General features: G+C 34.7%; 1 protein-coding gene across 1 annotated transcript in view; it reads right to left on the bottom strand.

Annotated features, from left to right (window-relative positions):
- Positions 1-22,428, bottom strand: part of MMP16 (matrix metallopeptidase 16) — a 174,057-nt gene that overhangs the window by 21,832 nt on the left and 129,797 nt on the right. The window contains exon 7 of the mRNA XM_071421634.1: positions 6,331-6,469. Within this exon, the coding sequence (XP_071277735.1) occupies positions 6,331-6,469 (139 nt within the window). The remainder of the gene's footprint in view (positions 1-6,330; positions 6,470-22,428) is intronic.

Below are 22,428 nucleotides of genomic sequence, written 5' to 3'. Positions count from 1 at the left end.
TTAGGAGGTTAAGGTACTGTGCTGTATAAATATTTTATAAGGAAATGTAATATTACCCCAAAGACCTAGGATCAGGTGTATGCCAGAATCATCAAGGGGGAAAATCCAGAGAGCTGTTTTGCAGTTGGTTTTATATTTTAGCTATCCCTCTGTGGTATTAAACATTTGTTTAAAGGAAGGTTTTTTTGATCTCCCTGTTTGTACTGTGGTGATTTAAAGCATGTTTTCATTTTATCAGAATTTTAATTAGGAGAGGGGGTATAGTTTCCATCCCTCCCATGCTGGGTTTCCAGGGTTAATTTTTTATCAGCTTCTCTACAGCTGCTTGTCACCCACTTTCAAGCACAGACACTACAGTTTGCTCAACAGATCCATTTTCTCTCCCCTGCCAGTTGAAGGAAAGAAAGGACTCAAATAATGAGTATGTACAGAGTCATTTGAAGTACTGAAAATGAGACACAGAGATCTATGAAGAGCAGTCAGGGGAAGCTGAGTTCTCTGTTGACCTGGGATTAAGGTCATTGCTAACCTGAGATTTACCTTTACTGAGATGCCGAATAAAAACTCACTTATAGGGTTTGATAATGACAGAAGTGAGCATCTTCAATCATTCCCTGTCCCTCCTTCCATGTGGTTTATTTTTTGCCAATTCATATGACTGGATACAGAAAGCTTCAGATGTTAATGGCAGTTTCAAATGCAATGATAAGAGAAGTCATGTGTTTTGAACCTTCCTAGTTGGTACTTGTGGTGTGAACAACAGATGGCATCCAGTGAATGATCCTGGGCCAGCTCATTTCTGTTTCAGAAGATCATTCAAAATGACAGCTGTTGCACAGCATTGAGAGGCATATGCTGTGATGTATGTAATGCCAATACTTTTCTCTCTGCCTCACAAGGAATAAAAGTCAAAGCAATTGTTATGAATATATCGTTATCAGCAATACCCAAGGAGGCAAAGTTAACTATCAACAAGATCAGGTCATACCAAAATAAACAATGGTTATGCACAAGCCATTGTAAATAACAGCACCACCGAGACACGCATTTTTTTGCATATTCAGAGATACTGAAGTAAAAGGAAAGTGTAGATGTGGGAACAGGCATAAGAAACTGAATTCTTCACATAATTTCTTACTAAGAAACAAATTCTAAAAGGAAAGTGTAGATGTGGGAACAGGCATAAGAAACTGAATTCTTCACACAATTTCTTACTAAGAAACAAATTCTTTCTTAGAAAAGACAGAAAAGGTAAATTTATCTGTATTCTGCAGAGTCAGGGAAACATTGAGATCTCTAACATATGTAAGCAAAGCCTATTGATGCTAACTAGCAGGAATTTTATTTAACATTTGCTTTAGAAGACATGTTTAGTCTGCTATAACTGTGTTGATTGTTAATGAGAAGTACTGTATACAAGAAATCCAAATGTTCCATCTGGCTGACAGCTTTCACTTCAGTTTTTTGTTTGGTTGGTTTTTAGGAGGCTTTAGGAGGTCTTGTTTTGGATTTTTTTTTTTCTGTCTCTCACCTGGAGGAAAGTGGGTGTCTATTTATCAGAGAATTGATCTGATCAACAGAATTTGATCAGAACCCAATGTTAGGAGAAGCTAAAGCTGAAAACCAGGGCAAAAGATGCCCAACTGTGATGAGAATGAGATAATTTTATTTCTAACATATTTATAAAACTTTAAATGTAGTACAAACTAATGCTACAGTCAGTATGCTTTCATGTAGCTCATATTCCACTTCCACTAATAGTCAATAAAACTTCATTAATTGTGATCATAATGGAAAGAAATATAAAAAAATTAGTAATATTTTTATTCTTCCTATAGATAACTAATGCTTCTTTGGAATCAAAACCTGTGCCCTCGGCAGAAACCACCACTGTGTTTATTTTGCAAAGTTGTTTTTTTAAGGTCTCATCAGTAGGTTTGTTATTTTCACAGAGAATAAAGCACCACATGTTTCATGAAGTCTGAAATTTCAGAATGTTTAATCTCTCTGCTTTTATTCCCTCTTGTAAGGTCTAATATAATAAGAAGCAGATTGGCAAGGTCAGAAGCTGAGGGTGAAGCAAGTGATAAAAAAGCAAAAATGTCTTACTTCTTGAAATAATGCTTTGTTAAATATCATCACTGTAGGGAAACAGCTAAGAAGGATGAACCATGGAATTATTTGAAGTCTCTCAAAATCCATCTTTGACATTCTAAAAAAAGTACTGGAAATAAAGGGCATCTGTATTCCTATACTTCACTTAAAATTACAATTTTCTAGACATTCTTTAGACTGTTTAACTTTCTACTGACTAGTGCCAAAAATATCCAGTTTTTAGCAACTAGTTCTTCCTTTATAGAATCTGAATTCTGAATAATTGTGCTTCTGGGTTTTTTGTCCATAATATTTGCACTTATGGTGTATGTGTAGTGCAATAAGTGTGTGTGGCATATCATGACTGTGTTAGAGTGGTGAGATAAATTTCCAAATTTTTAAACAATTACATGTAATTTAAATCAGTTAAAAAATTAGCATCTAATCCCAAATGTTAGTTTATTCCAGCCAACATTGCTCTTAATTTTGGTCTTTCAAGGCTGTATCTAGTCTTTTTCTAGAATCCTAAAATTACTATTCATGGTTCCTTTTTCCCCATTCTCTATTTCCCACATCAAGTTTCTGTCATTTCTCTGTTCCATGATCTGACACTATAGTAAATCTATTTTTCAATATAAAACTGTCAGGCCATGGGGTAAGTGCAGTAGAATGTTATGATGGAGGCACTGGTAGTATGAGTTTTACAGCAGCCTTTCTATTGCTACATTTGGTTTACCATAACATTGAACAGCACAGATGGCTTGACAATTTCATTTTTAGCACTATATAAATTCCCAAAGGTACACAGAATGAATTTAACTATTCATGTTTTCTCATTAAAAGAAAAAAAAAAAAGGTATCTTTTTGATGCCATCTTATTATCATTCAGCATGGACACTGGTAATGAATAATAACAAGAATTCAAACATCTGTTTTTTATAAGCAGCTATCCACCAGATTGCTCTGTACTTTACGAGTATAATCTGGTCTACTGAGGGCTGATGAGTCCATCTGGCAGGGAACAGGAAGAGCATCTTGGTCATAGGCTTGCCAAGCTGGTAAAGAGGGATTTTAAATAAAGTTGCTGGTGGAGGGAGAACCTCAATCCATCCCACTCCTACCAGTTTGATGTCAGTGCCAGCAAGAGATGTCCACAGCCTGGACAGAGACCACAGGTCAGCAGGAGAGCACCTGAAACAGCACAAAGGAATTCCAGCCACTCCAGTCAGTAAGTTGGTTTCATTGGGTGCTGCAAATTAAATGCCTTTATGGAAACGCATGTATTATCCAGAATAACAACAGGAGTTAGGGATGTGCTTGGAAAGTTGTGCACACCTGCAGGGCTGTGATCTTACTGGCATCACAGAGACATAGTGGGATGGCTTCTATGAATGGAATGTTAGAATGGAAGGCTACTGGCTCTTTACAAAGGATGGGCAGGAAAGAGAGCATGGGGGTGTTGCTGTCTGTGTCAGTGACCTGCTGGCATGCATGGAGCTCTGCTGGGATGGATGAGGAACTTGCCACAGAATCAGCTAGGTTGTAAAAGACTTTGGAGATCATCAAGTTCAACCTATGACCTAACACTACCTTATCAACTAAACCATGGCCACATCCAGTCTTTTATTAAACACCTCCAGGGACAATGACTACACCACCTCCCTGGGCAGCCCATTCCAGTGCCCATCCATTCCATCTGTGAGCATTTTTTTTTTGCTAATATGTAGCCTATATATTTGGAGTATACTATGGGTCAGCACTAAAGAGAGGGCAGGAATAGGTGGCACTAGAATGTGGGTCAGAGGAGCGCATAGTGACATTAAACCAGTACAAGTTTTCTGCTGGCATTTAATCCATCTTTTCTATTTTATTCTCTGAATAACAGACGTAGACCTTGGCTTAGGTATGTGCTTCGTTAACACATCCGTATGCTAGACTTCAGATTTAAAGTTCCTTCTAGAACTTACTTGTTTGGACCAATTTTAGACTGGTAAAGCACACTACTTGGATAAGGCACTCTACTTGCTCATCATCTTAGCAACAACCAGCTTGTCAATTTCTAGCACCTTTGGAAGGAAGACATGTAACCTTTTCCCAGGAAATTTTGTGATGGAATAGAAGAAATGAGACAATGATCATTTACCTACAGTCTATTTATATATGTTTCTGTAATCATGTTCCACAAGGCAGTTGAAGTCCTTGGAACAGGAATTTTCAAGGATACCCACACAGAAGACAGCTGAATTTTTTGATTCTGTAGCAGTGGAAAAACATGAATTACACTGAATTACACTGAAAAAAAACACCAATAGTTAGATACTAAGAGTCATGAAGACATGGCAGAGAAGCAAAAATATTTTTTTAAATTGCACAAGGAAATACGAAGACTTTAGCCTTGGCAAATAAGGGGATAATACAAATGCAATTGGAAAAATAATGGAAGGAACTTTGAAAATAAGTCATATGGAAAAAAAAAAAACCCTACAGCAGAATATCCAAATATCATATGATATCAGCTAGAAGGCACAAAACTAACTGGTCTGAAATCAGATAGTGTAAGGTGGGGATGACGTGAAAGGAAAACACAATTCTGACTTCTAAAAGCACAATCCTGCTGTTCCTGCTTGCTTTAATTAATCTTGATTTAATTTCCCAGAGAAAAAAATGGAGAAGTTCCCTCCTCCTTCTGTTGTTTGAGAAGTTCCCTCCTCCTTCCCTCCTAACTCATAAACTATGGGATCAGCCTATTCCTTTAAGACCTAACAGGAGCCAGTCAGCAGTGGGTGAAGAGTTAAATAATGATGAAACATATTTCAAGGTCATTGGGAAAGAAAAGAAGCAGCTATAACAATAAGCTTGATCATTTCTGTCTGGAGCTCAGATAATGGATCCCAGCATTATCAAGGCAGAAGTCTGGAATGCCAGGATAGCTACTTTGCTCTTTGTAGAAGCAGTGCAAAGGAATAGCTACAGAATAATATTTTTATCCTTCCATGTCCTACAGACCTAAAAATCAAGCAGTGGGATGGAGATTTGGAGGTACCTTGATCATGATTCCCAACCATATAAACTTTCCAGAGTTAATGACTTGAAGTTTATTTTATGGCAACAGAAGTAAAGCATTTGCTGTATGGAAAGAGAAACTGCACTACATGTAATATCATTTTCCTTATGATTCACACAAAAATACAATTTCATTTTTAGTAAAACATAAACTTCATTGTACCGTTATGAAGTGGTTCTGCATGTTATGAAATATGTTTCATTTAACATTCCCAAGATTGTTTCCATAGTGAATGCAATATTCTTACTCCCCATTAATGACTCCACTTCTAAAAATGAATTAATTTCTATTTCAATATAACAACTTTAAAAAATCTACCTTTATTTTGTAATGAGTTTAAAAAATTAATCACTCACAACACTAAATAGCTGAATAATTTTTCACATATTTCTTTTCTATTCAGTTTCTTCTTCTGTCAAATGATTATTTTATAAAACTTACTTTATGCAATTTGAAGATTTTGTCACTAAGTATGCATTGTTAAACATATAATATAAATTTATCACTAAATCTAAATAAGGTACATGTTCAAGAACTTTAATTTTGAAGAGGAGCTGATGTCTGGAGTGAAATTTAAAAAGAATTGTTCACAACAATTTGATCTAAATCACCTATTTTCTGGAGTTTATACTCCTTTAAAAACACTAAATACACATCTATGAAAAAGATTATTTTTCCCCACATGAAGCTCCTAACATCACAGGTCTTAGATGAAACAAATATAATGCAGTACAGTGAGGTATATATAGCAGAGGTGCCATTTTAATATCTAAGAAATTCATTTGTTAAAAGGAAGAGCAAAGAGAACTACACAAAAATGAATAATGGAAATGTGTTCATTGTGTCTTCCTAAAACACATTTAAAAAATTATTTCATAACAGATCACTTCATTTCTATGTCTTATATTTATACTTTCAAATTTTGATTGAATATGTAAGAACAAATGACCCTATATTTTGATATCATAAATTAATGTAATTAATTTTGTAATTATGTAATCACAAATTAAAATGTAATTGCCAAACAAGAAAATGTTAACTTATATACTCATCATTTAGCTACCAATTTGCAATAAGATTTACAAATCATTAGTAAAAATAAACAAGAGGTTTTTCAAGAAATCATCACGCTCAAAAGTGTTACACAAAATCTTACTTTTGTTCTTTCTTACCTTTAAAGAAGACAAAGTTCCCCTCACTGTTTTCATAAACTGCATCAATGCTGGGAGGCAGTCCCCTCCAGAAGTAGGTAATCTGCATGGGGTATCCATCCATCACCCTGTTGTTCCTGACTCGCCAAAACCACTGATCCTGGAAACCAAACATAAACTTCTTACTACATTTATATGTATTCAGCTGCTGTCTTGAAAATACTGAACCTCCTATCATAGCATATTTAGAGCAGACCTTTTGCTGAGTGGATAAGCACATTGTGTTTGCATTTATCTCACATTACAAATGTTTCAGAACTGGTTTTTGCTGGGGTGGGTATAAGCTACACACGTGAACCAGGTGTTGGGAGCAGACACCCCTCGGCAGAATGTACAGCGTGTTGTATGAGATGATGTAACTCTCTCAAGTTCATTCTTATAAGGGGCTAAATTTAAAATTTTTGGTCTGACTGTAAGTGCTTTTAGGCTGAACCATATGCTTCTGTGAATGCCCAAAATGGGACTACATACAGACTTTGAAGACCAATTAATTTTGCAGGTCATTTTTTGCAGTGGCTGCTAACAGCGAAAGGTTGATAGATATATGTGTAACATTACTACATGAGTCCAGCAGGAACTATGCTTTGATGACAATTTTACTGTAGTGAAGTTTAACAGTCTTTCCAAGTGACATTAAATAGAATGGTTAATATTACAGCCATATATATATATATATTTATATATAATAGGTGCTAAATCCAGCTAATCCAAAACATGGCACATTAAATCGGTATCAATAAAGATATTATCACTGTACTGCTTCAGAACTGTTTCATTTAAAGTTGAAGAATAGGTTAAGTATTTAACTTACACACATTTGAACATTTTCCACATAGTTATTATGTAAAACAACCCCCTTTAACAATAAAGGAAGTGATGTTCTGCCAGAATCTGTCTTAGTTTACATGGCAGTTCTTCCTCTGTGTAATGAACTCAGATTTCACAGTGCATCAAAACCTGTAAAATCATAAAGTCAACAAATATCTTCTAGAGAATGGGTTATGTTTCAGACTTAGTGATTTTTGGAGTATGCCTGCATTATAACAAGACCAATAAAATTATATTTTGCAGATTTGGTATTGAGTTGTATGTCAAACTGTGTTTCCTACTTCATATTGCTGACTTGCAGTATAATAGTTAGAATATTCTTATCTATTATTTGTTCAAATTCCTTAGCAAACCAATAATTTTTCCTGCTATACTATTAAAATCCTAACAATAATACAATTATAGCAAAACTGGAATGTTTGTTTCATTCTGCATATCCTCATGAATTTGTTTTTAAATCTGTTTATATGCATACATAGATGTATATGGGTCATTGCCTTTAATGTTGAAATATTCCATTCTGAAGCATAATTGTGAATATAACATGCAGTGTTCTTTCTTCTGCTGATGGAATCTCAAAGACTTCTTATTTTCTTCATCTATTTTCAGCATATGTACCTGTCCTTGCAATAACCAGGGACAATGGGGTATAGCTTATCAGTAAGGATCCTACAAGTTTCCACAAAACTAACATTTTCAAAATTTATAGTTTTAGCGGTTTTATGGTCTTACTTAAACAGACAGAGGCTGGCATGTGATTTGTCAATAGATATCATTTCAGAGAATCAGCAAATGGAAATGTCTGACTTCAAAACTGAAGGTTTGGACCATTTATAAGATTGGGGAAGGTAGGTGTTGGCAGAGGATGATAGAATAATTTGTTTGTATAAATTTAATTTTCCTGGGTGACTTTCCTATGAACATGCTGGACTCAATGGTTTTAGACTGACAGAATTCAAACTCTGGAACTCAAGAAATGCAGCATGCAGCTGTAAAGCATGCCAAGGATCTTTCTGAAGTATCAGATGAGATAGGCTCTGCTTATAGAAAGAATGCCTCATTTCAGCATATATATGTAAATGTAATTAGTTTATCTTAAACAAAGTTATATTTACCAGCAATTTTATCATCTGAATTTTGATAAACATGTACATTTACTGAGAGTATTTTTTGACAAGAGTTTAGCTATTATTGAAATTCAAAAGAGGCATTGTCCAAGTCAAAGCATATTCACTCTAATAAAGCTCTTTCACACTTTAAGCAAATAGCTTGAAACAGTTTCTCTGGCAAAACACTTCTCAGCGTATTTGTTTATGTTGAATAAACACAGTTTTGTCTCTTTTGAGAAATGGTGTTTGTTGAGAATCCCTTTGCCCTTCCCATTGTGTTGTTTAAATATGCTTTTTATTATTTTGTTTCCCCAAAACACATTAACTACAGCAAACAGGTTGAACATGACTTGTCACACACACTCCAATGCAAAGCCTGACAAATGCATACATTGATTGCATAGATTTTAGTGTCTTTCCTTGCAGGCTAGCAAATGCCTCTTTGTTGGCATCTGTAGATACCCAATTGCTTCAAAAATATGGATCACTCCTGTGCAGCTGAGATCTAGCATAATAATGGATCATTAAATATTATGACTATGGACATACCAAATGAATTAAGCCTGGGCAATTATTCCCAGTTCAAAAAACAAAGCTGATACAAACAAAAATCAACACCTAATTAAGATAGAGCAATATATCTAAAACCCAGAAAATGGTCATTGAGTGAGAAGAGACTGTAAGATGTTTCAGAAACAGTATGATGGATAAAGAGTAACAGTCAAATGAAGAAGCAGTAGCAGTCGCTCAAAATGAAAGTTTTGACATTTTATTTAGAAGATGGGATATTTTTGAGAAAAAAGGACAAAAGAGTTTGAAAACAAACTAAACAAAGGTTTTACATAAATCATTCTGCACTGTCAGTAAATGTTTCATGTTTTTTTTTCCAGTGCATTTAAAGAGGCTAAAATATGGCATATTGTGTATGATCATAGCATATAGCTCCTTCATAAAACCACTTCTTTATTAGCTCAGAGAATTTTAAATGGAAGAGAGTATTAGAGAAAAAAAATCTGGCTCGTAATGCATAATTTTCATAGTTTGCTAGTAGATACAGTCTCCTCCCAGTCTTAGAATATACCTTTTTAGTGATGATTGTGTTAAATTGTTCTTTATGTTTCATTCTATGAAAGTTTAAATACTTACTCCTATGAATAATGAATTTCCATTTCAGTATTTATTACCAACTTAAATGTATTTCAGATTCCTTAAGGGACACAACTGATCTGTATGAGAATTAAAAAAAAATCTCCAGGTATTTTGGTTTACCCATAATATACAAACTAGTAGAGCCTTTAGTGCAAAATTAATGGACCTTTCTTGTCTAGAGCACCTCATTTTCTCTTATGTCGCTGGACCAACAACCATTGTTAATGTTAAAACATTAATTTGCTACAAAATATCTAGAGCTCTGGCATTTATATTATACCTAATGAGCTCTATCTACAATTCAGTAATGACATGTGACACTCTCACTCAAGGTCGAATGATACTCAGTAAAAAAAGAAAGACTGCCCCCTGTGATAGACATTCTAAAAAACCTACAACAAGCTAGAAAGAAGGAAAAAATCAGAAATCTTTGAACTGGTACCTTTTTTAACTACTTGGAAATAAAGGCAGGTAAAGATTTAAGGCAGACAGAGAGGTGCAAAACAAGGCCAAAATGCTACTGTAAATTATATTATTTTGACTATGACTATAAAAATGTGTGTAAACCTCCAGTAATATTTGAAATATCCTTGCACTATACAGCAAAAATCTCTGTGAATTTCTGCCTGACTTGATGTCTAAGTGTATATATCTGGTGCTGTTAAGAGTATTCCCCTAATAGGATAGAGTGAGATGCAAAATTTGATAGCTACAGATGATAGGGAAAGAAGTTTTACTATTTCTAGATTCCACGGGATAACTGTTTGGCCTATTTAATTTGAAAAAAGAAAAAGCCAAATAAGCATAATACTTCTGCCCTAAATAAATATCAATCAAATCAAATACTAAATTTCAACCAATACTGTAGCTTAATATTATTGACAAAATACATCAAGGTATCATACTGGGTCTTGTGTTCTCCCATAAGCATACTCTGATCATGTGCAAAAGCAAGCCTCTGTCAATGGAAGATTAAACATACCCAGGAGCTAAGCAAAACAGCAGCAACAAACTGACACACTCAGACAAATGAGCATCCTTCTACTTTTTTCATCTAAGTATTGCAGAAAAAAAAAAAAATAACCAGTGGCAAATACTATACTAAGATATGTTACAACTTTAAATTCTTCTCTTAGAGAAAAGGAAGAAGAGTTCTGGTTCTATACAGAGAAGCCGACCAAAGGACAAAGCCTATTTCAAGACTGTGATCAAGGACACAATAAAATTCCCCTACTATACACCTTTACAGGATATTAGGAAACTGAATTTGGGAAATGAAAGGTATAGTTATTGTATCTAAACCAAGATAAATTTGGAATATCCTTTTAAAAGTCTTGATCTAATCTCAAAAGGCACTTTTCCACATCTACTTTATCAGGTTGTGAATTTCATCAGGGAATCTCAATGTTGGTAATAACAGCCCTATGGCATGTGGAATTAAAGCCTTTGTGTCTACTCATTTGGGGAATTCCAAATAAATATTTCTTTAGTAACATCCATTTTTAACATTCTGAATTTGGAGTCTATAGCATTTAAGCCAAAGGAAATTACTGCACAAATTAGGAGGGAAAATTTTTTTGAGCAACTTTCTGGGAAAAAAAATTTAATGGAGCAGAAAATACAAGATACAGTTCAGGGGATTAAGGGCAGGAAAATTATCAGCACAATTCACCTATGAGAAAAATAAATATGAATTTATTTTTCTTTTCTGTTTTGCTTTTTTTCTCAATATAGAATTCGCAATGAAATTTATAGACTAGGATTACTTCAGTTCCTACTTAATCCCATTGTAGAAAACAATTGGCTCTATTGAGACCAGAATCAGACATTAAATAGATGCTACCAATCTATCTCATTGTAGGAAACAATTAACCAAATGGACTATTTATACACACAGAGCTCAGCTCATTATGAAGTTGGTTCACATTAAGAACAAACAAAGCTCCTTTAAAATTGCAAAGGACTTTTATCCATTCATTAACAGATGGATGTACAATGCATCACTTATTTGAACTTATAGAAACATTTCATCTTTGCTTATGTGTTTGGGACAACAGCATGGTTACCCAATTAGAACAGGGTGTAAAGGTTGTCTGAGAGCCACAGTGAGAAGTCAGAGCATTAAACACCACTCAGAAAAATATCAGCACTTCCTATGTTGAGATCCTGAACCTCCTGCTGATATCCTCACTGGAAATGAGACCAAATAATTGGATTCAAAACAAAGATATGCAAAAACATCGCCAAATACATGTTCTGTGTCTTCCTTACTTTCTCAAGCAAGGAATTTACTTCTTTGATGCCAGTTATTAAAAACAATTATATAAATACCAACTATTTACTGTTGGTATCTAATCAGACACTGGAGAACTCCTGTAGACAAATTAAAACTGTTGTTTGTTATGAACTTAATTCTTTTCCTTAACAAAATTTTATGGCTAACTAACACCATGAACAAAACTATTAACTACTGTGATTCAGCATAGGAGCAAGTGAAAAACTAGCAAATGTTTCCCATTGTTGAATGTGGGAAGTGCTAAACTGAGATTGGTTTAAAGTATCTGTCTTCAGCTAAGCTGAGGTTCACTGGTGTAAATACATTTTCAAGAGAAAATATTATGTAGCGATTCTATGTAGGAAATCTTTGCTAAGGGGTATGCTAAGCATTTTTTACCTAGTGTCTGTTCTTATCTCCTTTTCTGTATTACTGACACAATAAAGTGATGTCAAGTAATTTATTCAGGGTCCAAAATGGCCTTATGTTAAAACCTGTCTTCTTGGTATCTTATTCTGAGTCCTAACTATTGGCCTGAATAGTCTCACTCATTTGAGATATGTCAAAACTGCTTTTCATTGTTCATGCTGAAATCTATAGCTATGCTTTAAAAAAAAAAAAAAAAGAAAAAAAATTTTAAAAGCTAAAGCAACCCAGAAATTAGACTTCAAAGATCAGGGAAAATATGAAAATAATAAATTTATTTTTCAGAAAAAAAGGGTTACGGCATTTCTTATGCACTCTGACTCCCTTCACAGGAGAAACCTCTAGTTCTCCTCCCTAATTTGTAAACAGCTGTACAGATCTCCTTCATGGACCACATATACAACAAAATTGCAATGTGCAGTCTTGCTTATCTGAAATCTGGTTTATGCACTGCCAGAACAACAGGATGTAACAAGAGGAACTGTGACTGAAGCTGGAGCAAAAATACCTCCTTTACCCTCAACATCATTTTCTGAAGTACAGTCGATTAGCCAAAACACTGGCAATCCCTCTGAAACCTATCCTGAATTTTTGTAGTGATTTCAATAAACTGCAGTCAAGTATTCCCACTTCTAGTCCTGCACAGTGATAGATCCAGGACACAGAGTTACTCCTCCTTCATTTTGTCTTTTGATTTCTTCCTTTGTCTCTAATTTTCCTTGTTTTACTCTTACTCTAATGAGTACTTTGGTCATTTTTTCAGGGTGCCAGTGCCCAAGCAGGCTGACCTGTGCTGGAATTCTGCAGGGAATGCCTGAGCTCTTCAGCCAATCTCCTGCCTCTGTGGTAATACTTTTAAGAAAGGGCAAAAGCATTGCTCCCCATTCAGAGGTCTTTTTCATATTCAAAACTGTTTCATGATCAGTATCAGATCTGAGAAATTTTTCATTTTGTTCCCAATATATAAATACTAAACATTTGAAGACAAGAATTCTGGGGTCTTCACACTTTGAAGATCACTGATTCATTTTTAAACTAGATTCTTCAAATCACTCCTTTGTGCTATATTTTTTCTATTTGAAAGAGTATTCATTGCTCAGCTACTTAAAGCAGAGTTATTTTGTCTAACGTCATAAACATAAAAAGAATATAAAACTATTAATTTTCTTAGAACTGTAGAATCATAGGAATATTAAGGTTGGAAAAGATCTGTAAGATCTAAAATCATCTAAGTCCAACCTTTGATGGAATACCACCATGCCTACCAAAACATGCCTCAAAACATGCCTTTAATGTATTTGTGATACTTATTTTTGTTGTCATATGTTGTATGTTCATAAATTATCATGTGTATTACAAGGGAAATATGTAAAAAGTACACGATATTGTGAACTTTCACTACCTCTTCCTAAACAATATATAACAAAACATTCAGCCAAGTGCCATGTGCCATTTGGTCATTTGCTGTGCAGAAATTATTTTGGACATCTACTTGGTTGACTATTAATGTATTCAAATACTTTGCATGATTCCTTTAATATTGAATGTATAAGACATACAAAGAAAAGCATTTCTTAAAAGTAGACCCTAGGCTTAAAAAAAAATCCTCAAAGGCCAATATTTATCAGGTTTTTTTTTATAAACAATCTTGGCATTATCCAGAGTGAACTGACTGAGAAAGTATCTCTTTCAATGAAGGTAGTGAATGTAGCCTACTTGCAGAGGCATCCACAGCCATGGCTGTAGTTCTTGTTTGGAAAATATCTTGATTGAAATCCTTGCCCTTTCCTGTCACTGTCCACCTCAGTGCAGAAAATAACTGCAGTAACTAACTTTTTATCTATGTTACAAAGGTCATATGATTGCTGTTGCCCAGTCCAATTTCTAGCACAGATGAAAACTCTTTATTAAAAAAAAAATATTCTCTACATTTCTAATTAACAAATTTATATTACTTTATATAGAAAAAAATAATTCTAAAATAAACATCTCTTAAAACTGCTCTTAATATTTGGTGTTCTATGGAAGTAAATAATTTAAAAATACTTTGATGTAAGTTTGTTTAATATTTAATTTTTTAATACTCTATTCTCATTTTTTATATTTGTTTTCATTAGTAAATTATTCTTTGATTATAGCCCTTATTTTAATTCTTTCAGTCTTATTCAAATATTTTTAATAATTTCTTCACTATGAAATTGTATGTCAACTTTTTATCTATTTTTTGATGCACATCCATCTGTCCTCTATTTTTCCTGTGCAGACAGTACCAATGGCATTTTAGCATTTCTTTCCTTTGTATACATTAACCTTTCAAAAACATCCTGAAGTAATCAAAAGCTGTAAGTATTTATAAAACACTTTCAGCTCAAGGAAAATCTGTTCTGCAGAATCCATACAAAACATGCTATGGAGTTTTTGGCTAACACCAGTGGCTGGATAACACTGGATCTCACATTGTACATGAAACTCAGCAAATTTGAGACCACTAACAACACCATGGGTTGATTTGGGCCTTCTATGGGTGGTTACCATGTACTATATCTCCATCATATATTTTGAAAGAGAACTTGGCTCCTCCTGGAAAATCTTCCACATGAGAACTTGTCCACTGTATCTCTTCAGATTAAAGAGATTATTATGACAGATTATTATGACAGTAATAGACCTTGCACTATGATGCAGCTGGAGATGATTTTGCTTTTTCTGATCTGTCCCACAATATATATATAAATGGTGACAACTCTGGTAATTAATGTTTTATCTTTACCAACTGAACATGCTATTTTTTTAAAAAAATAACAATAACAACAACAAACAACAAAAACAAAACCGTAAACAATATCTATTTGGATGGGTTTCTGTATTCCTAACTGAGTTGAACATTTTAATTCATACTGATTTTGCCCAGATGACTAAACTGACTGAGACATTATAAAATGTTCCCACTGCCACATGGTTATGATCCAATATGAAGAAACAAATAGACAGACATAAAAGAAGCAAAATAAAGACCTGTAATGACATCAAATCTAGGCTTGCAGCCAGGAATCTCCAGAATGTTCAAATTCCCCCTAATGCTCTGTAGGTATCAGCACAAGGCCATGAAGTACTGCACAAAACCTTTCATCCATACAATGAACATTAGGCCTTTACAGAGCAGCTAAATGTTTATTTCCTCAGTAGTGATTGCACTTTGAGACTACAGAACCATCTATAAATTTTCTTGAACCCACTTCTGTTGCCCTTTCCCACAGGGAGTTAACATAAAAGCAATGAGTTCCATGAATTCATGGAGCAGTGTTGTGTTCTGCACCATGGAAAGATAAGAAAATTGGGCATTTTTTATTACTAAAAAAAAAATACCAGTTTTCTTGGTGAGAATCTGTAAATATTCTAACAAAGATGAGTCAAATGTAAAAAAAACCCCACAATTTCACAAGTACATGCATCTGTCTATGTCATATGATACAAACAAGGGATCTTTGATAAATCATCTTTAAAATCAGGCAGGTATATAGAAGGGAATAAACAATGAAAAGGGGTGAAAATGTAGTTGCATTATGATATGAGGTGAAGGTATGAACTTTGTAGTAGCTATCCTTTTCTCTTTATAAATAATAGTGGAAAACACCAATTTGGAATGTAGATTGGCTTCTCAGAGGTCTGCATTTATATAGGTTATGTCAACGCATGGTTGTGGTTCTTTGAAATATCATGGGACATGTGATGAACATCATTTGAATGAGTCAAATCTCCTTTTGCATTGACCAACACCTACTTATTGATACTTCTCTTCCAATAACACATTCTACTTTTGATGCACTCTTTGGGGAAACTAGATAACCCATTATTTTCTATGACACTTTGATAGCTTAAGTCTGGAAAACATATGAGCCTCTAATCTATTTGAAAGCTCAGTAACACTAATTGTACAACTCTCTCCATCACCCAAATAATCTTTGATATAATATGTCATACACTTCACTTTTCTTCTATCCTTTTGCAACCTCTTTTACCATTTCATTAAAAAAAGATCAATAACTGTGGACTACCTTTTTCTCTTTAATGAAACTGTCAAAAAGATTTCAAAACGTGAAATTTTCTAGGAATAGGCCGAGTATGAGCATAACAGCATTTTCAAGATTCTTTCCCCTATCACAAAACAGTATTTCCTATCACAAAACTATATTGCCTTAGCAATAGCACAGAAACAGAAATTTCCTTCCTGAAGAAGAACAAGTGTACCACCTAGGATCCTATAGAAAATTTAAGGATTTTTTTCCAGAGTTGTTCATAGTTTATTTTTCCTATCCATCCTGGTCCATGAAAAGAGAATAAAAAATAGGGGGTTTGTGTGCATACATTTCTTCTGTAACTTCACATATAAACCTGGGAAAATCATTCAGGACAGACATAGCTCTTTTTTCAAACAATACTGACCATCCTCTGCAATGAAATCAGAATAATTTGGGTTTTTTCCCTACTTGTCTACCCTTATGACTCCATCACTTACAATATGATGCTTCACTGTCTGCCAGAGGTGAGCAGATTATTTTAAAAACTATAACAAATACGTCTGAGTCATCAGGCTCTCTGTAATGACTCAAGCACTCTCTGATAAACAGAAAGGTCACATTAGAGCAAATTCAACTACCTTTCTTAATTTTTACCCACAAAATATATGGGGTGTTAAATGAGCAGGGAATGGAGGCTGTGATAAACAAAAGTTACAGATAAAACAAGAGAGGGTATGACCTTTTTCACCAAAAATTTCCAGAGACAGACAGCAAAAACACTGACAAAATTCAAATGGAGAAATTATGAATAAGCCAAAACCATACTTATTTATAGTTTCGTTAATCCAGATAGATATTCGTGGCAAAGCATGAAGATTTAAAAACTCCAAATAGAATAGAGAAGGATTCACCTGGTAAAAAAATAATGTGCATCTGCATGAATAAGATTGTGACTTGTGATCTACAGCATATCTATGAGACCACTTAGCATAGTTTTCAGCTAAATGAAGCTTCTAAATCTGTTTTCATGTCAAAATAAAATAGAAGTCATTATCATTCACTCTTGTTGGCCAAAAGCTTTTGAAGATGAGGCAGTCACAAACTATGTGTACCAGGATTATCCAAAATCAACCAAGTCTATCATTGATACTGTAGGACCACAGAAATTAGTACTCCAAACATTCTTTTCTAGATGTAATGAAAGATTTAATTTCCTTTAAGCACTGACCTTTTTACTAGAAAGAATTATTATTATTATTTATCACTATATCACTTGTATTTTCATATTTCTGTCACATCCATAAATTCATATTCATATGCAGATATGTTTATTTCCATATGCAAATGTATGTACCAGCCCATGGCAGGGAAGTTGGAATAGATGATCTTTGAAGGTTTCTTTCAACTCAAACCATTCTTATTCTATGATTCTATAACTAATAATAGGAAAACATTTAGAAGGAAGTAAGGGGAAAAAATAAAACATTTAATGAATAAATGAAACATGCAGTAAAAATACAACATGTGAAATCAGCTGTGTCACTAACCCTTATATTGATATTTATTATGTCTCTGGAGATCTAAAATAATCATGTCCCTCCCTTGAATCTTCACAATTCATGAAACCAAATTTCATGGTTTAGCACATATATGCCATTCAATGTGATCCTACGTGCAGATGCAGTTATGTGCTCATGCTACCACTCACCCTGTCTCTCTGCCTTCTCCACACTGCACATGGCATGAAATCTCTGAGGAAACCAGAAGAATTTAAGAGTGCATGATGAGTCATGTCAGAAGGACAGGTGAAAGCAAGAGGGAGTAATTAAAATATTTCCTCCTGTTTCCAATAGTTTAGGACAGTTCATACATAAATAAGATGCTGAAGCTGTTCTAACCAGGATGAGGTTCTCAAGATGATATCTCACTCTTTAATACACTGTTTGAAGGAAAATCAAAGAGGACCTACACTAACCACACTACTCATTTCAGGGTCATGCCACCTCTGTCTACATATGCATACCTATAACAAGTGGACACTGAAAGTGCCCCAGTGCAGAGCAGAGTGGGACAATTCCCTCCCTTGCCTGGCTGGTGATGCTGTGCCTGATGCACCTCAGGACAGGGTTGGCCCTCCTGACTGTCAGGGCACTGCTGGCTGAGATTCAGCTTTCCATCAACCAGGACCCCCAAGACTCTTTCCACGGCAGTCTCTCCAGGACCTTGTTCTCAAATCTGTCTGTACATCCTAGTTTGCCCAGGTCCCAGGTGCAGAATCCAGCCCTTTCTCTTGCTGAACTTCATATGGTTGGTGATTGCCCAACCCTCTAATTTGTTGACATACCTGCAGGGCTTCTCAGTCCTCAATGGAGTTATCAGCTCCTCCCAATACAGTGCCATTGGAAAACTTAGCATCCCTTCAAGTTCTGCATCCAAGTTGTTTGTGAAAGTGTAGAAGAGAACTGGCCTTAAGATGTAGTCATGTGAACCCCACTAGTGACTGACCACCAGCCTGATGTAACCCCATTTACTATAGTCTCTTTTTATTGTCCCCCACATTTCTGGGCAGCTTCAGCCCCGAGGATTCTCACTAGCTCTCAGTTTGTCAAGTTTTGGCATGCCATCCCACTATTTATCACTGTCCATTGTTTATCACTGGTTTTGTCCCTTTTCCCCTTCCAATGTAGTTCCAAGCTGTCAATGAGCCCTGGTAGCTCATGTGCTAAGGTCCTTTCTCTCCTTTGAGAAATGTGCTCCTTGTCCTGTAGGTGAGTGCATGAGGGTTATTTTGTATTCAAGCCTCTGCAAGATAAGAGGCTAATACATGCTTTTTGTTCTCATTTTAATGCTTGTTCTCTGATATTGTGCTGACAACAAAAAAGAAAAAAAAATCCGGGTACCAAATCCAACTCCAAAAGGTATGGGGCAAGGCTAAGTAAATATTCTCCCTGGTTGAGGTGGTAGTGTTACAAAAATGACTGTAGAAGATCCCACACTAATCAGAGGGTGAACAGTGATAAGTTCTAGAGGGTCTCAGCTTTGAGGCTGACAGCTATGGCCAATGAGCAAAACAGGCCATTAAGAGTGATACATCCAGAAAACCATAGCCAACAATAATACCTGTCATGACAAAACAAATATTAAAATTATAGATATTCAATTGTCTCTTCTCACTGCCTCTGTCACTCAGATACAGGGATTAGATCTTGTAGAAAGTGAAGGAATTTTTTATGTAATGTCATAAACCACTTTTGTGAATATGTAATGTCATAAACCACTTTTGATTACAGATAAGCTGGGAATGTACAATTTCAAGCAGCAGATGACTGTGGCAAATGACTATTATAAAAGGCTGGCCCAAAAATAACTCCAACACAAAATTAAAGGCTACATCATGATAAGACTGAGAAGAAATGCTGGTGCAGTCTTACAGAGAATGGGAAAGGATTGAACTCGGCCATTATTAAGTATAACCTTTGACCTAATACAGCCTATTCTCCTTGGTAAAGATATTTTCATTAGACAGATATGTCAGATAATGAATTAAAATGGTCTCTGTGTAATTTTGATTTATTGACTGGAAATGTAGCATAATCAAATTTGATTTTGCATAAAATTTTTTTTTTTATTTCATACACTTGGCATTACAAGCTTATCTGTTGTTTCTTTTGTGATTTTCCCTAATATGTATTACTCATAATAGATAGTCCCTCATTATACCAAAGGTAATTAAAACCAAGTGAAATCACCAGTGTATTATAGTCACTGGAGTTTTTTACCATTACTTTCAAGTGGGCCAAGTTTCTGATCAATAGGCAAGGAAAGCAACACTTGAAATATATATTCAAGCTATAGCTTATAAAAAAGAAGGAAATGCAACATTTAAGAAAACATATGTTATAAATTTTCGATATTTTTTAATAGATTGTCAAGAGTGTGAATAGTATTTCACTAAGTTGTTGAAAAAATAAACAGACATGTGCTTTACATTATTTAAGACCTCAACTGTAGTAGTGCAGTATTTTGCATAGGAAATGGCTCATTCAGAGGAACAAATGAGATTAGTTTATCTGCATTTAAAACCCTGCTAAATTTTTACATTGTGGACCTTCAACCCCTTGAAAGGGACAAAAAAAAAGAATCAAAGAAATTATAAATATACAAATACTGGTAGAATAGAAAGCTTTGGATGTAAACGAAGATTAAGAAAATATAAGCAAATAATACCACTGCTTGAAAAAGCTTAAATTACAAGCCATTCAAATTGTTTTCCAAAGCATTTATCTAAATTAGCTGAAAGGCCACAATTTTATATAACAAGAAATTTTAATTGAGCCTTGTGCTTGAAGTGTTTCTGCAATTACTCCCTTTGGTTCTATTAAGATGTAGCTTCAGTTAAAATGTATTGTTAATATTACAAGATAACGCTTGCTGGTGGCACAAAATTGAAGATATGCCTCCATGTAATTTTAGATTATACCTTGCTGCGAGTTTATGCAATTATTTTTTGTCAATAATGTTTTTTTCTATTCTCTTGCTAATGAAATATTTTTAATCAGTACACCCAAACACTAAGCCTCTGAAAAAAGGTAGCTTTTATAAAACTAAATACCTTTTATACACTAGAATTCAGTTAAATCTTTTGATTATTTATGTTTACTGTATTAAAATAACAAGTAAAAACATAATAGGGTCATAGGATAAGATTCCCTGACTTTAGGAAACAAATATTGTAACTATAAGCAAGAAAACAGCCAGGATTACATCTTTCCACTTTATTTGACATCATTAGCTCTTTCTCAAGTGTGAATGCCCATTAAGGGCAGTTATTTTCCTCACTGAGATTTTCTGCCTATTGTTGACTTATGCACAAGAAATAAATTTAGCAAATTAGTCTTTTCACATGCATTTGCTTATCTGTATTTTTAATGTATTTCTCTTATTTAATAGTTTTATGCAGAACCATAAATGTTCAGTATTCCTTACATTTGGTGGTATGTAGAACTTATGATCGAAAACACAATTTTTAATGATCAAGTAGATTTTAGAACAAATTTGTCATATGGGCAGGAAAAAAGGAACTGTTATTTTCAACAACTAATAAAAATAGCATTTCTAAATGCACAAGTAACACCATATAAGTACACTATCATTTGTTGGAGGATTATTTTTTTGGAGAGAGAAAAAGTAGCAATTCTGTTTATTTATTCAACTAACAAGTACTTTTCTAAGAATACATAAAAGTTTGACCCACTCTATCCTTTTGTGTAAAGGAATACCAGAGAGCCTCAGATTCCCCCAGTTCCCCTCGACTTTAAAAAATGCTTCTAAAGAATGAGTAATTTTTTGAATTGTGGCCAATGGTTTGCAAATATTTAGTATTACATTTCCAGTATTTATTAGATTAACACTAAATCAGAAATCAGAATTTGTTTAGATTCACACTTAACTGCCCAGAATTTTTAAATATTTTCCCAAAGCCTGCAACCCCTTTGTATAATAATTCACACAATTCACTCCAGTATTCGTGTTAAACTCAGACTGTCCAACTCTGTGAAAACCCTTGAAGAGTCTGAAGTGCTTCTTTTTATCTGTGAGGACTCTCTGGGTTAGCGAGTGCACCTTGTGGGTATTAATGGCTCATCATGAGATGGTGAGAGTTTCAAAGAGACAGGACCAAGTCAGCCTCTGAATGAAGTATTTTAGCTCAGAGCCTGACCCTAGGAAGGAGGATGATTTCCTCTGAAAGGTGACCCAGGGCAGGGAGGCAGCAGAGCGTCTGTCTCACAGATAGAAAGGGTAGACATTCCTTCCCCTGCACTTCTCTTGTTAGTGTTTGTGAGCAGGTGCCACACATCCCAAACTCCTGTGCCTCATCTGTTTTTCTGAGCTGGAATGAAGAAGTCACAAAACAGTCTCCTGACCAAATCTCACTAGCTATTGCCTCTGACAGTCATATTCCAAAGGAGATGGAGCAAATGCTACTGGGAAATAAATGGGTGAAACAGTCAAATTTCAGCACACTAACAGAATCACAGAATGGCTAATGTTGGAAAGGATCTCTAGGGGTTTTAGGGGAGTATGTAGAAATACTTGAAACTTCCTTTGGAGTTAAGTGGGAAAAATAAGTGACAGAAACATTTTGGGAGGCTATGATATTTTAGTGCTCATATTTCTGTTGCTACAAAAAGTCGTAGAAGGCACAATTATTTTTCCTCATGTTTAAATTGAAATTAAACAAATCAGCTGTCTT

The sequence above is a fragment of the Agelaius tricolor genome, unplaced genomic scaffold (assembly GCF_023055355.1).
Source record: "Agelaius tricolor isolate 1412-34295 unplaced genomic scaffold, bAgeTri1.0.p SCAF_2, whole genome shotgun sequence".
Taxonomy (NCBI): domain Eukaryota; kingdom Metazoa; phylum Chordata; class Aves; order Passeriformes; family Icteridae; genus Agelaius; species Agelaius tricolor.
This window is presented reverse-complemented; position numbering and strand designations above follow the sequence as displayed.